Source organism: Engystomops pustulosus, chromosome 1, assembly GCF_040894005.1.
Source record: "Engystomops pustulosus chromosome 1, aEngPut4.maternal, whole genome shotgun sequence".
NCBI classification, from domain to species: Eukaryota; Metazoa; Chordata; class Amphibia; order Anura; family Leptodactylidae; genus Engystomops; species Engystomops pustulosus.
In genome coordinates this window covers 133,300,379-133,316,552 of record NC_092411.1, presented here as the reverse complement: position 1 = coordinate 133,316,552, position 16,174 = coordinate 133,300,379, and the positions used below count along the sequence as shown (strand labels likewise).

Here is a 16,174-nt window from a genome sequence, read left to right as displayed (position 1 = left end):
GACCATCCTAGTGAAAACAACTTATGTAACAGCTTCTATCCCACATTTGTCCCACTTTTGTGGAAACTTATTTTTTCGGAATAGCAATAAACCAACACTTTAGATATTTTTTCTACACAAAATGTTACCAAAGCCTTTGTTGTGCTGAGCTGATCTAAACACTATATATTTATAATCTATGTAAGCAAGGGTGCTATAAAAAATTTTTTTCAACAGGCTCTCTACTTTGAGGGCACAGAGTCCATCATGTAGCACACTGAATGAAAGTATTCATGCTGTATATTTTATATCATGTATTCATATTATATATTTATACAAGAACCCATATCAAGTACATAAATATAGCACCAAAACCCCAGCTCAAGTACATACTGTATATACTCGAGTAAAAGCCGAGTTTTTCAGAACAACTTTTGTGCTGAAAAAGATTCACGGCTTATACTGGGTATATATAGAAAAAATGAGTACTCACCCTTGACGTCTTCTTCTCCCCCGGCTTGTCTTCTCCCTGCATTTTCTGACTTTCAAGCATGTCCATGCTCTCTGCCTGCATGCACGCACACAGCGTGATGTCATTAGGTGGCGACAAGTTGCATCATAGTGTGTCCGTGCGGGCAGAGAGCATAGATCTGCAGGAGATGAGCGTAGAAGTGAGAGCGCCGGAGGTGAGTACTAAGTTTATTATTTTATCATGCAAGGAGCTCTGCTGGACATTTCTTTTTAAAGTGGGGCTCTGCTGGACATTTTATTTTAAAGGGGGGCTACAGCACCAGAGCCCAGCTCAGTACAAAAATGAAGAACCAGAACCCAGTTCAAGTACATAAATACAGAACCAGAACCCAGTTCAAGTACAAAAGTACAGCACCAGAACCCAGTTCAAGTATATAAATACAGAACCAGAACCCGGATCAGTACATAAATGCAGCACCTGAACCCAGTTCAAGTAGATGCATACAGCACCAAAATCCAGATCAGTACATAAATACAGCACCTGAACCCCACACAGTAGCCACATCACGTTCCTTACAGTAGCCAATAGTCACATAGCCTGTTCTACAGTAGTCAGTCATCACATAGTCTGCCCAACAGCATCCAAAAGTCACTAAGCCTTCCCCACAGCATCCAGTAGTCACAAAACCTGCCTCACAGTAGCAAAAAGTCATAGTACTTGCCTCACAGTAGCCAGAACTCACAGCGCCTGCCCCACAGTAGCAAGAGTCAATACGCCCCGTCCTCATGTAGCCAATAGTGAAGTCAAACAGTGCAAAATATGAGGTGCTTTTTCTTGATCACAAGCATTTTAGTATAAGCCTTTGTGTAAACCTGCCCTCAGTAGCTTATAGTCACAGTACCTCAGTAAGAAACATTGTGCTTGCTCATAATAGCGAATAGTCACACCATTTCAGACTGTTTCATCTTTGTAAAAGCCTTTGCATTTCAAAACTAAATTCAAACACTGCATGAGAATGAAGCCTGGAGTTAACCTATTCTCAAATGGCTCATCATTTCAGTTATGGCAGTAATCAGGACAACACTGACGGCCTCTGTTCTCAGACCTGGCACCATAGTTACCTATGGTGTCATTTTTTTGGGATGAGCTAGAATTTTTCTTGTTACCATTTTGGGGGCTGTTAACCCTCTGTTCACTTTTTATTAAAATGTTTATGTGTAGCATATTATTCTATGCTTTAGATTACATCCTATTGACATGGGCAATCATTTTTTATTCTATATCTATATTATTAATTGACTTTGCTTAAAACACTTTAATATGAGAAATATTTTCAAAGGGATACAACATTCTATGAGTGTTATGGTCTTACAGAAACAAGGGGAAAACTTTGTGAACTGTTGTGTTTTTCATAACGCTAAGGGCCGGAGGCTATGGTACATATTTATTGATCTCAATATTATTTTTACAAGGTACCAATTTTCCTAAGACGTTAATGAATGTTGGCATGCCATCTATGCTAGTACAGACAAATCAGATCTTGTTTAACTGTTTAAGAGCATCATCTCTAAAACATAGTAGATTTATAAGCAGATTTGTATAACACCAGACACTGTAATACATCCAGGGGTTGTACCAAAAAAAAACCTCTACTGCACTTCTTTACATGGCATGACAGTATTTCATTTGCTACAAGAGCAAATAACTGTAACCAACAGTGTATACTTCAGAGTGAAGTTTTTTGTTATACAATACCATGTGATACAATTCTTGGTGTCAAGACAAGACAGTGACAAACTTCAAAGGATAAAATGTTAAAGGTCAAATTGGCGGGAGTCCCGGGGGCCCTAACCAATATCTCCCAAATAGCCCTATCATCACTAAGAGGAGCATGACTAAGAGCCTTGAGCCATATCAGCTTTTCATCTAATAGCCATCTAAAAACAGTGGTACTCACATAGATCAGCTTTGTAATACAATGGATATATTTGCATTACTGGCACCAGATTATGTTTATGTTACGAACAATTATATTATTGTAAATTTATAGGGAGCTATTAATTCCATGGTGCTGTACAATCAATAAGGGGTTCACATACATTATTTTAAGATAAGAACAAATGCAAGTACAAATGTAAAACTACAGAGATCAGGAAACAGGTGGAAGGATGACCCTGCCCTTGAAGCCTCACAATCTGTATGGGAGGGTAGATGGTGACATGAGGTGAGGGAGAAAAGCAGTGCAGGTATTGTATATTGTAGGTGATCCTGAACAGATGGGTTTCAGATTACATCTGTAGGTTTGGAAAGTGGGCGAAAGTCTTGCACATTTTGGTAGAGAATTCGATTGCGAATTCGATTGCGCAACACGGAACTCGGCGGGAAACCCGGCGAAAATGTGGTCCACGGACCCTTAGTAAATGAGCCCCAAAGTGTGGGACGGTATGATACCATTTTCCAGTATACTTTCTGAATCAATCCTTCTTGGTTTTCTAGATTTCTGCTTGCTGTGCTGCTATAGAAAGCTTCAATGTTTACTTCTTTTTGATAGAAATCCATTAATGGTCATGTGATGTCAGACAGGTGTACCTGGGTAAAATCACATGACCGGGACAAATTTCTATTAAGAAAGTATATTAGAAAATAGTCTACATTTATACATTTATTTGCGTAAAACTGGGCAACCTTTCTATCACCAACATCAGATATGTTTCATTTTCTTCCTATATTTCTAACAGACTTGTACTAGGATTCTCTCATATCGTATCATATACAGTAATAAAAGGTGTTAAACAGTCCAAAGCCTTTATACTCGTAGGTTTTATTTATCTAGAAACACAGTTTTGATGAGTGAAAAGCCAAGGTTTTTACTGGACCAGAAGGCCTGCCTTTAGTTATGTGGAAGGCATGTTGCGTATAGCTGCATTCCTGGGTAGAAATTTCCCTCAAGAATACAACAGCGCTCACTTACAAAGAAAGCTACTGTTCTAACAGAACAAGGGGAGGAGGGTGGAGGCTCTGCTCCGAAAGAAATGATAACCACTAAGTGGAATACTGGAATACTTTTCATTTTCTGCCTTTTTCTGCACTTAAAGGGGAGCCATCAGTCGGTCTCTGATGTGTACAGGATGCACATTTCTCTCAGACACATAGATGCAACTGCGCAGAATACACCTCAGCTGGGCTTAAAAGAAAATCTATCCTCAAAATCTAACATGATACACCAGGGACACTTACTCATAGATCCAGACATTTTGACAGTGGTAATCTTCTTATATTTTATCCATGGCCTGCTTCTTTCTGAAATCAACTTTTAAAATTATCTAATTAACCTAGAGGGTTCCAGGGGTTGTTTCCAGAACCTCTCCATGCTGCTGAATCAAAGGCTGGTACACTGTGCAGGATGACTTTCCCTACCCACTGTGTGGTGAAACTTCCTTCAGGGGGAGCTCTGGTAACACCCTCAGAGGCCTTTTGGCTCATTAGCATAATGATAAAAGTTGATTATAGAAGGAAGGAGGCCATGGATAAGAAATAAAAGACACTTATACAGTCACAGTCTATGGTTCTATAAGTACATGTCCCTGATATTTCATGCTAGATGCTTAGATTTCTTGTAATTCTTTTCCTAAGATAGTTTCTTATACTGTTATACACAGAATGGTTATGTGAGTTTTTTAGATGCAGTTTTCAAAGTCAAGAGCAGGCGTGGATCATAATGTGTGAGAAGTATCATTGAGAGGTGCTACTACTTTTTTTTTCACTCCACTCCTGGTATGAACATCCAAAAATGCATCTGAAAAACTGAACGTGTGAACACACCCTCAAGTCTAAGGGCTGCCTCACATTGTCGTTTTTTTTTCACATCAGTGATTTGTCACTCAAGCTGTTCTGGCTTATGTACATGTACAGACTGGTTTTCTGACTTCAGTGGTTTTTTACTGATGCCTTTCTGAACCGTTCTTTGCAATGGGCTTTTTCACATTGGAAAAAAACAATCTGTATTTGCCCATAAGCCAAAATGGGTTCAGTAAGAAATCACTGATTTGGAAAAAACGCCAATGTTAGTCCACCCTTAGGAAGGGAGTGTGGAAGCTAGCTAAGGAGAGGGCTCAACATGGCCAAAATCTGATTCATAATTTGCTTATTATTAAGGTTTAGGCCAACAATAAATCCCAAAATCTAGCATTACGTAATGTCATGTTTCAAGTCTCCTGGTGGTCAAAAAATTCCAAAAACCTAGTGGGATAAAGATGTCAGTTCTCATAGCTCTCACTGCTTTTTTCTGCCGCTTCTTATTGGGATTTGATAGTTTCTGGAAGTTCAAGCATTGAGTCTCTGATTCTATGGTAATTTGGGAGCCTTTCCTCCTTTCCCTCAGGGATGAGGGAGTCATATACTGACATTTTTTACTACTCTCCTGCATCTATGTAATAATATGCTGCAGAAGTGAAGACCACTGCACAATCCCTTTTATTTTACACTTTATGTTGATTGTAGACACACAAAAAAATCCTGATTACAAAACCTAACATCCACAAGATGGAGTACTTGCTTCTAAAAGTAAATGGACCTCAGTTTCCAGATGAACAGTAGTAAATATACAAGAACTTCCAGACAAGGTACATGTCCCTTCCCACTCCCCAGAAAAAGGATGGTTCACATTTTATGCAAAAAAAGAGCTACCAAACAAGATTTGGATTTTGTTTGTACAACTAGCCCATTGGATAGATACAAAATTACATGTAAAGCGATAAAAAAGCTAGATTTATAAATATAATACATAGATAGAAAAGCAGTTTCTAGTTAGACCTGATCCTGCCTGTCAGGATTCGGGATGTGTGAATCCACTGGCCAACCACAGGAGGTGGTACTAGCTGACACCTGGGTTTAGAATCTAAATGGCACCTGGTCTTCACCAGAGCCCGCCGCAAAGCTGATTGGACTTGCTGCGGCAGGGTACCACCATGTCGTTCCAGAGGTGCGATTAGCCCGCGGTGGCAGCCGGGGTCGAGGTAACAAAGCAGGAGACAGTCTCGTAGTCAAGTCCAGGCACAAGGTCAGGGCAGGCGGCAGAGATGCAATGTCAAGTCCCATCCAGGATCAGCAATGGAAGGTCCAGGCAGATGGGAACGGAAACACAGGCACACGGGACACAGGACACGGGAACTCAGGAGCAGATACACAGGAACACACAGGAATGCAGGAGACACAGGATAACCGCTAGGGAGCTTTTTCTAAGGCTGTGAGGCACAAAGATCCACCAAGGGTCACAGGAAGAGGCAGGAATTTATGTGGGAAGGTGGCAGGCCAGCACCCATTTATTGGCGCGATTGCCCATTAAATCTTTGCGAGACAGTGCACCCGCACCATAGGAGACAGGGACACACGTGCCGAATCAAGGGAGCCATAGAGACCGCCACTAGAGCCAGGAGAGGTGAGTGCAGCCGTGCAGGGGCTCCGGGGGCACACGGCTGTGCCTGTGATCCGAGACAGGGATAGCGGGAGCACCCGGGACAGTACCCCCTCCTTCGGCCTCCCCCTCTTTTTGGGACTGAGGAATCGCTGAAGCAGGCTTTTGTCCAGGATGTTATCCTCTGGCTCCCACCATCTCTCCTCAGGACCAAATCCCTTCCAGTCAACAAGAAAGAATTTGTAGCCAGGAAGCAAATATACTTGGAGGACAACCAGACCTTGTCACCAGGTGTGAAGACAGGAGGAGGCCTGCGTCTCTTATCGGCTTGGAGCTTGGCTCGAGCCGAAGTCTGTAACAAGGAAAGGCGAGTCTGCTCCCAGATGGTCTTCAGGTCCCGTACCAATTCCTCAACGGCAGGAACATCCGATGACACAGGCAGCGGAAGAGGGGGGCAAGGATGCAGTCCATAATTGACAAAAAATGGAGCAGAGCCGAACAGAGTTCAAGGAGTTATAAGATAATTCTGCCCATGGCAACAGAGTGGACCAATGGTCCTGACGGGCAGAAACCAAAAGGCGTAGATAGCAGCCCAGGGTCTGATTGACTTTCCACCTGCCCATTAGACTGGGGGTGATATGCGGAAGAAAATTTCACCTGAAGTTGGTTGCAGAGAGAATGCCAGAACCTAGAGACAAACTGAACCCCACAGTCAGATACGATGTGCTGGGGAAGTCCATGGAGTTGGAAGATGTGATGAAAGAACTACCTGGCAAGACGTGGAGCAGATGGCAGACCTGGTAGAGGAACAAAATGGGACATCTTCGAAAAAAGGTCAGTCACCACCCAGATGACGGTATTGCCTGATGAAATCCATGACCAGATGAGTCCACGGACAGCTGGATATCGGCAACGGCAGAAGAAGACCAGCAGGCATGAGACGTGATGGCTTATTCCGGGCACAGGAAGCCCCAAAGTCCCGAACATCTTTGGCCAGATCTGGCCACCAGTAGAATCGGGAAATGAGGACGACAGAGCGCTGCAACCCAGGATGCCCAGCCACACGCGAGCAATGTCCCCAAGTCAGAATCCTCCTCTGCAGAGAAGGTCGTACGTAGGTCTTGCCAGGAGGTAGTTGACAAAGATCCACAGGCGCAGCCAGTACCAGTCGTTCAGGCGGGATGACATACTGAGGAAGCGGTTCCTCCCCAATGGCATCCAAGGCACGAGAGAGGGCGTTCTTCTCAGCCGGACGGAGTTTGACCAGCGAGTTTGACATGGATTAAGTCGCTGAGCAGTCTGGAGATAGAGGAGGTTCTTGTGGTCCATGTAAATGCTGACCAGAAACCAAGTTTCCTCCAAGAGGTAATGCCACTCTTCTAAGGCGAGTTTAATCGCCAGCAATTCTCAATCAACTATGGAATAATTAAAAAAAATAAACAAAACCAATCTGACCGGAGCTCCTTCTGTGTCCTTTAATTGTCCATAGACAACTCCACAATTCCTTTACACGTCCACTCTTTAAAAACTGTTCAAGTATATTTCCACATTAAAAGATACTTTCAGGGGAATAGAACGCTATTGAGACAGTTCCGCTGCGTTTCCTCATCCTTTGCACCCACTGTAACTGTTGCGGATTACTGTAAAAGATTTAAGTAACGATAGCGCAGTATGTTCAACCAGGTTATAGTTTATTCGATAAAAACATATTCACAAACAAGAGTAAAAATGCGCATATAAAATCCACAATGCAGACGCCAGTCTTGCTTATTCGCCCCGACCCAGGGTTTCGCTACCAAGGCTTCTTCTGGGGGAATTGCCGTTACACACGATCCTGCGGAGGGGACATACCCGGCAGCAGATCCACAGGACATTCATAGGGATGGTGTAGCAGCAACGTCTCGGCTTGCTTCTTCGAGAAGATGTAAAAAAAGTCCAGGGCTTTGGAAGCCACAGAGGAAACCAGTACTGGCACTGGATGAGGCATCTCCACACAGCGGACTGGCAATCAGATCCCCACTGAAGGATCTCCCCCATCTTTTAGTTAAGAGCAGGTGCATGGAGCTGCAACCATGGTAGACCCTGCAGGATTGAGGACGTGGACTATGGTAGTTTATAAAAAGACAGTCTTTCCTTGCGCAGCACACAGACTTGCAAGGACAGAGGCTTGGTGCAGTATTGGACCGGGTCAAAGAGGATTTGGCCACTGAGAAAGGAGATGACCAAAAGCTTCTCCAGGTGATCCACGAGGAGGTGATCAGAGCACAGAAATGCTGTGAGAGTAGCTGTGACCAGGTCTTCTGTGTCCCAAAGAGGTGTAGCCCAGGCCAGGGCTTTCCCTGAGGCTGACTGAATGCCACTTTGGATCGCTCTGTGACAAATTGGGTAAGCATGAATTCTATGTGCAGGGAGCACTGGGTTATAAAGACCCTGCAGAGCTTGGGATCTCCATATATATATTCTTGAATATAGGGGGCAGTATTATAGTAGTTATAATTCAAATGCAAGGAATAGCTCAGCATCAGTAGTAAAAATCCATTCTTCTTTATTTCATTTAAATTAAAAAGTCCATAGCAAAGACCATTACAGACTACTTGTCCAGGTGTGTGAGCGCTTATACCTGTTTCCCTTTCATTATAGTAGTTATATTCTTGTACACAGGAGGCAGTATAATAGTACTTATATCGTTGTACATTGGGGCAGTATTATAGTAGGGGGTTGTTACATTCTTGTATATCGGAGAAGGTATTGTACTAGGATTTTTTGTGTATATATAAGTCAGTATTAAGTTGTGTTCTTTTAAAAAATAAGCTTTATTCCTGTACAAGGGAGGCATGAGTATGAGTCTCTTTCTCTGCGCTGTACATGTTGATTTAGACTATCAATCAACAGTTTATGTGGAGTTTTGTAACTCAACCCATATTACATGGTCACGCCTACTTGTTTTGACCACTTGGGGCCACTTTTAAAGTTTTTTCTAGGTCCACTTTAAATTCCCAGTCCGGCCCTGTGAAGAGGGAAGCGTAGACAGTTTAACAGCCTGTGAATCTGCAGCACAGATTCAAGTGGGTGACACGTACATTGCAAATATATATGAAATAAATTAATAGATGTGGAAGGCATAAGAAAAAGGTTGATATTAAGTAATTAATATGTAGATGGGTAGATAGGTAGGTAGATAAATATGCCACAGGTAGATAGATGCCATACAGTATAGAAGTATAGATGTATATGATATGGTAAATAGGTAGTAGCAGGGGCATAACCCGCTCCCCGCACTAGTTAGCTCAGCTGGCAGGCTGTCCCCCTTACTAGTTAGCCCAGCTGGCAGGCTGTCCCCCTCTCTCCTCACTAGTTAGCCCAGCTGGCAGGCTGTCCCCCTCTCCCATCACTAGTTAGCCCAGCTGGCAGGCTGTCCCACTCTCTTCTCACTAGTTAGCCCAACTGGCAGGCTGTCCCCCTCTCCCCTCACTAGTTAGCCCAGCTGGCAGGCTGTCCCACTCTCTTCTCACTAGTTAGCCCAACTGGCAGGCTGTCCCCCTCTCTCCTCACTAGTTAGCCCAGCTGGCAGGCTGTCCCCCTCTCCCCTCACTAGTTAGCCCAGCTGGCAAGCTGTCCCCCTCTCTCCTCACTAGTTAGCCCAGCTGGCAGGCTGTCCCCCTCTCCCCTCACTAGTTAGCCCAGCTGGCAAGCTGTCCCCCTCTCTCCTCACTAGTTAGCCCAGCTGGCAGGCTGTCCCCCTCTCCTCTCACTAGTTATCCCAGCTGGCAGGCTGTCCCCCTCTCCTCTCACTAGTTATCCCAGCTGGCAGGCTGTCCCCCTCTCCTCTCACTAGTTAGCCCAGCTGGCAGGCTGTCCCCCTCTCCCCTCACTAGTTAGCCCAGCTGGCAGGCTGTCCCCCTCTCCCATCACTAGTTATCCCAGCTGGCAGGCTGTCCCCCTCTCCCCTCACTAGTTATCCCAGCTGGCAGGCTGTCCCCCTCTCCCCTCACTAGTTATCCCAGCTGGCAGGCTGTCCCCCTCTCCCCTCACTAGTTAGCCCAGCTGGCAGGCTGTCCCCCTCTCTTCTCACTAGTTAGCCCAGCTGGCAGGCTGTCCCACTCTCCCCTCACTAGTTATCCCAGCTGGCTGGCTGTCCCTCTCTCCCCTCACCAGTTAGCCCAGCTGGCAGACTGTCCCCCTCTCTTCTCACTAGTTAGCCCAGCTGGCAGGCTGTCCCCCTCTCTCCTCACTAGTTAGCCCAGCTGGCAGGCTGTCCCCCTCTCCCATCACTAGTTAGCCCAACTGGCAGGCTGTCCCCCTCTCTCCTCACTAGTTAGCCCAGCTGGCAGGCTGTCCCCCTCTCCCATCGCTAGTTAGCCCAGCTGGCAGGCTGTCCCCCTCTCCTCTCACTAGTTAGCCCAGCTGGCAGGCTGTCCCCCTCTCCCATCACTAGTTAGCCCAACTGGCAGGCTGTCCCCCTCTCTCCTCACTAGTTAGCCCAGCTGGCAGGCTGTCCCCCTCTCCTCTCACTAGTAAGCCCAGCTGGCAGGCTGTCCCCCTCTCCCCTCACTAGTTAGCCCAGCTGGCAGGCTGTCCCCCTCTCCTCTCACTAGTTAGCCCAGCTGGCAGGCTGTTCCCCTCTCCTCTCACTAGTTAGCCCAGCTGGCAGGCTGTCCCCCTCTCCTCTCACTAGTTAGCCCAGCTGGCAGGCTGTCCCCCTCTCCCCTCACCAGTTATCCCAGCTGGCAGGCTGTCCCCCTCTCCTCTCACTAGTTAGCCCAGCTGGCAGGCTGTCCCCCTCTCCCCTCACTAGTTATCCCAGCTGGCAGGCTGTTCCCCTCTCCTCTCACTAGTTAGCCCAGCTGGCAGGCTGTCCCCCTCTCTTCTCACTAGTTAGCCCAGCTGGCAGGCTGTCCCCCTCTCCCCTCACTAGTTAGCCCAGCTGGCAGGCTGTCCCCCTCTCCTCTCACTAGTTAGCCCAGCTGGCAGGCTGTCCCCCTCTCCCCTCACTAGTTAGCCCAGCTGGCAGGCTGTCCCCCTCTCCCCTCACTAGTTAGCCCAGCTGGCCGGCTGTCCCCCTCTCCCGTCACTAGTTAGCCCAGCTGGCCGGCTGTCCCCCTCTCCACTCGCTGGCAGTCCAGGTTATTGTGGCTGTGTGATTAGCAGCAGGCTGATTGGCTGGTTGCCTGCTCTCAGAGAGATTCCATTGAGCCCCCCACCACACGCCCCTTGGCTGAGGAAATGTGAGCAGAGCCGGTGTGTGTGGAGGCTGAGGCTGCAGTGTGAGCAGCAGAGCTGGATGTGACAGCAGTTCCCTCAGCAGCCTCCTCCCTCCCGCTCTCAGCTATGGAATGCTGCCGTGGGGCAGTGACTGGCACTGTGCTGCTGGCCCTGGTGTGCGCCCTCCTGGTAAATACCTCTCTTCTTTACTTCTGCCTATGTGCCTAGGGTTGGCAGTGGTCATTGTTGGTATATTGCTGGCTGGCATCATGTACCACCTGTGTGTGCTGTTTTACCTCAGTTTGCTAGGTTTCCAGCAACAGGTTCATCTTTTATGACTGGTTAGGGTTAGATGGGAGTTGTAGTCCTTCAGGAAGTTGCTTTTTGATTTGACATAAGAATATCCATACCACATAGGAGTCAGAACTTGTGCTGCCTTATCATTGTGGGAGTTATTACAGGATGCCCTTAGTATTGCTGGTGCTTACAGGTTATCACAGGCTATGGCAGATAGTCATCCTGGTGTTTGTAGTTCCCCTGAACATGGACCTGTATCATTTACCTTTGAAACTTCTAGTTTCTCAGAAACTTTTGTGCCAGCAGACAGTAGCACCCCTGACCCACCACAGTACACAGTGGCAGATTTGAAACTACAAGTCCCAGCATGTTATCCTAAACATTGATATTCTGGGATTTGTAGTTCCTTCTTGTATCCAGAGTTACAATTGTATTTTATCTTGGTTTTGGATTGTATGATGAAAATATGGATTACTGTACTATAGATGTTACAATAGTATTCTTTCTCAATGGTGAACTGTCATGAGTTTTTCTATGTAGAATAAGATTGACAACACTCTATTAAGTAATCCAGGGGAGAATAAGATTATTCATTTATAATCATCCAGTTATTCCCTTGGTTTTATCTGTCCGTTATTCCGGAGCTATTCTGCAGTCATATGGTAAAGTCATTTCAAGCTGCCAAACATGTGTGTTTTACTTCTTTTCTGCTCACATCAGAGGGACGCCTATGCCTAGTGTAGACAGCAGGGGTTAACAACAAAATCTACTACTGATGGCTATGGTATGGCAATCTATGATTGTTATTTATGGGATTGCTGTACCGAGTCGGCTGGCTACTCATAGATTGGCGACAGGTGCCCATGGACAGTAGCTGAAGGTGTGATGCGACGGCCACGTCTGACCAATATACTGCCACCAGCTTCCATCTGAGCTGTGGTGTAGCAGGGGTCTGAGCCCAGGGCAGCCAAGAACCATCCCTGAACGGGATCTGCGACACTGAGCAAATATGTGGGTACTTTCTATTCTCCTTTGGCTTCATTGGACTAGTTGGATTTGTCGGACTGATAAACAGTAAGCTGAGTGCTTTTACCTGATGTTGGGAGTCTTTTATAGCAGCACACACTTCCAGGAGGATTTTGGAAATATTTTGCATAAGTCACAGTTGGCTTATGTGTTATTTACCAGGTGCTCACTAAATTCCAAAAGTATACAATTGGAATTGGAGACTTGCCATTGGCCCAACAGTTCTTTGGTGTTCTTTAGAAGTTTCTGAATTGCAGAAAAATGTGGAGCAATATTTCTAGCTTTATATCTAAGGCACTGTTCACACTAGTGGCGCTATAGCATATAAAAAGTATATATGATATATATATATATATATATATATATATATATATATATATATGATAAAAGTATATAATATAAATAGAAAATGTATATATAATGCATGTAAATATATGGTTTGTTAGACGTATGGTGGCATCCTTATTGTCGGCTGTGAGCTGCGAAGGACGCACTGATTTACATACAGCATGTGCTTCCTGTTGGCCAGGGAGTCTGGGAGGCCCTTCAGTGGGTGACAGATGCTGGGAACCACGCAGAAGTGATTACATGGGCTTTCCACTGGTTACAGTAGATTTCATATGGCAACTTTTCATTATATTTATGATTCTTTCCCTATTCTGCATTGCCAGTCTGTTTTGTCTGTTTTTATCTAAAACTGGGTCCTGCAGTAAATTACTATAAAATAATTTTATTATACATCCAGAGATATACACTCACCGGCCACTTTATTAGGTACACCATGCTAGTAACGGGTTGGACCCCCTTTTGCCTTTAGAACTGCCTCAATTCTTCGTGGCATAGATTCAACAAGGTGCTGGAAGCATTCCTCAGAGATTTTGGTCCATATTGACATGATGGCATCACACAGTTGCCGCAGATTTGTCAGCTGCACATCCATGATGCGAATCCACCACATCCCTAAGATGCTCTATTGGATTGAGATCTGGTGACTGTGGAGGCCATTTGAGTACAGTGAACTCATTGTCATGTTCAAGAAACCAGTCTGAGATGATTCCAGCTTTATGACATGGCACATTATCCTGCTGAAAGTAGCCATCAGATGTTGGGTACATTGTGGTCATAAAGGGATGGACATGGTCAGCAACAATACTCAGGTAGGCTGTGGCGTGGCAACGATGCTCAATTGGTACCAAGGGGCCCAAAGAGTGCCAAGAAAATATTCCTCACACCATGACACCACCACCACCAGCCTGAACCGTTGATACAAGGCGGGATGGATCCATGCTTTCATGTTGTTGACGCCAAATTCTGACCCTACCATCCGAATGTCGCAGCAGCCTCAGTTTCCTGTTCTTAGGAGTGGCACCCGGTGTGGTCTTCTGCTGCTGTAGCCCATCTGCCTCAAAGTTCAACGTACTGTGCGTTCAGAGATGCTCTTCTGCCTACCTTAGTTGTAACGGGTGGCGATTTGAGTCACTGTTGTCAGCTCGAACCAGTCTGCCCATTCTCCTCTGACCTCTGGCATCAACGAGGCATTTCCGCCCACAGAACTGCCGCTCACTGGATGTTTTTTCTTTTTTGGACCATTCTCTGTAAACCCTAGAGATGGTTGTGCGTGAAAATCCCAGTAGATCAGCAGTTTCTGAAATACTCAGACCAGCCCTTCTGGCACCAACAACCATGCCACGTTCACAGGCACTCAAATCACCTTTCTTCCCCATACTGATGCTCGGTTTGAACTGCAGGAGATTGTCTTGACCATGTCTACATGCCTAAATGCACTGAGTTGCCGCCATGTGATTGGCTGATTAGAAATTATATATATATATATATATATATATATATATATATATATATATATATATGTATATATTAGAAGGTGGCCATTTGTACTTCATATAGCGACACAGAATAGTAATTAAATATTATGTATTCACTGAGGGGGGTGATGCGTTAGTGGTATACTTTGTGTTATCAATGTGGTCAGTCAATGACGTGTACAGATGCATCATCACATATACAGGCAGTCCCAGGTTACGTACAAGATAGGTTCTTTATGTTTGTACTTAAGTTGAATTTATATATAAGTCGGAACAGGTGTATTTAATAATTGTAACTCCAGACAAAAATTTGTTTGTCCTTGAGATAATTTGATTTTCAAAATGTTGTGGATTATCACTAAAACTTCATTACAGACACCGTACAGCTGATCATTGCAGCCTGGGACTAAATTCTAGCATCAGGAAAGCTTCACCCTGTATATAGGGATTGGGAATTGATGTATATTTATATATTAATCTTTGTTCTGGTGAAGTATATAATCTAGACAGATTTCTCATAACAGAGTCTGGAAAAGGTGTAGGCCAGGTATAGCAAATTACAATATAATGGCCCCTCAGAATTTTATAAAACTTAAGAGAAAACTAATCCCACATCTGAGTCTCATCTATGAGATAAAAGTTCCTAAGGCTGTTGGATGTGGGACACGTGCCGTGTAAGATGATTGTATTCTTTAGTATAGTTACAGTATATTCCTAGGGTGATTGTAGAGATCCTCATGCTATTGTTTGGGAAATATTCATTCCCTTGGGAATATAGATCTGGTTCCTATGCTGCATTCTAACTTGAAAGGATGTTGGAGTTGAATGGGTGCCAAGTAAGAATACCAGCAAGCGATTATACTTTCTAGTAACTGTGAAGTGGTGGTTACTACAGGCTAGCATGCGGTGTAAACTAAACTTCTGCATGGAGAGTGCATGAGAGCACTAGATGGTGTGTGCTAGAGAATCCCAATGTGACAGCCTTGTACATGTCAGTCTATGGGAGCATTCCCCCACAGCAGACAGCATGCTGTATTTACATTGAAAATATTGTCATTACGTATTGTTCTGCTGGTGGGTAGACATAACAGTGTATCTAGTGTCTTGTAACAGTTTGCATGAAGGGGTAACCTTGGACAAGGCTTTTGCACAATACAGTTTCACTATTTCTGTAGAGAACAACTTGACGCAGACTAGTATATATATGTTTAGAAGTCATTGTATTTTTTTATCTGTTTACATTAGCATGGGGTTTCTTTTATATAGTTTTTCGACCTGTTGATGTAGTTTAAAGTGGTTAAAGTGAACAATGGTTTGTGGGTTCCTTCTTAGCTTCTGGGAGATGGGTGCTAGTACTGCTTGTTTTGCTATATAAAGGTTGTCATCTCTCTCTGCTCTTTTAACATGCAATCTTACCACATCATGGGATATATATATATGTATATATATATATATATATATAAATAAAAAAGGACATACAGAGTAATAAAATGGTCCGATGATACAATAGGAATGAGGGGTCTGCTTACAATCTATGAATCCTCATTGTTGACCAAAAGTCTGCTTGATTTGTGCCTCCGTGAACAATTTTATTCATCCTTAAAGGTAAGCCTTTGGGTACAGAATACCCCCCAAAATACTGTATAGAATTCATTGGATCATTTCATCTCACTGAGAATTTACCCACACAATTCTGTGTGTGCTGGGTTAGGGTTCCATTAGGCCTAATACACACTTGGATAAGTTATACTCTAAAGAGGAAACCAATTATCCAGTCTGAATGTTTTATGTTTGTAGGAAGAAACCCAGTAACCAAGTTGCCAGATGCCTACTTATCCACCTCAAAAAAGTGTGGTTGACGGGGTTGAATCTAAGCTATCCAACTCTTTTTCCCATAAAGCTTTCCTGAGAGTCTGGTTGTCCAATTCAAGTTACAGATCCCATCAAATACATCAAAAATTG

At 44.5% G+C, this 16,174-nt stretch overlaps 1 protein-coding gene across 3 annotated transcripts in view; it reads left to right on the top strand.

Moving 5' to 3' along the window:
• ADAMTSL1 (ADAMTS like 1) overlaps window positions 1-16,174 on the top strand; it is a 542,967-nt gene that overhangs the window by 327,609 nt on the left and 199,184 nt on the right. Inside the window, exon 1 of one of the 3 annotated variants that reach the window (XM_072154066.1) lies at window positions 11,094-11,255. The exons of the other annotated variants lie outside the window; for them this stretch is intronic. Coding sequence (XP_072010167.1) covers window positions 11,193-11,255 — 63 coding nt within the window. The 5' untranslated portion in view covers window positions 11,094-11,192. Of the gene's footprint in view, window positions 1-11,093; window positions 11,256-16,174 lie in introns of those variants that run through there. 3 annotated transcript variants of the gene reach the window in all.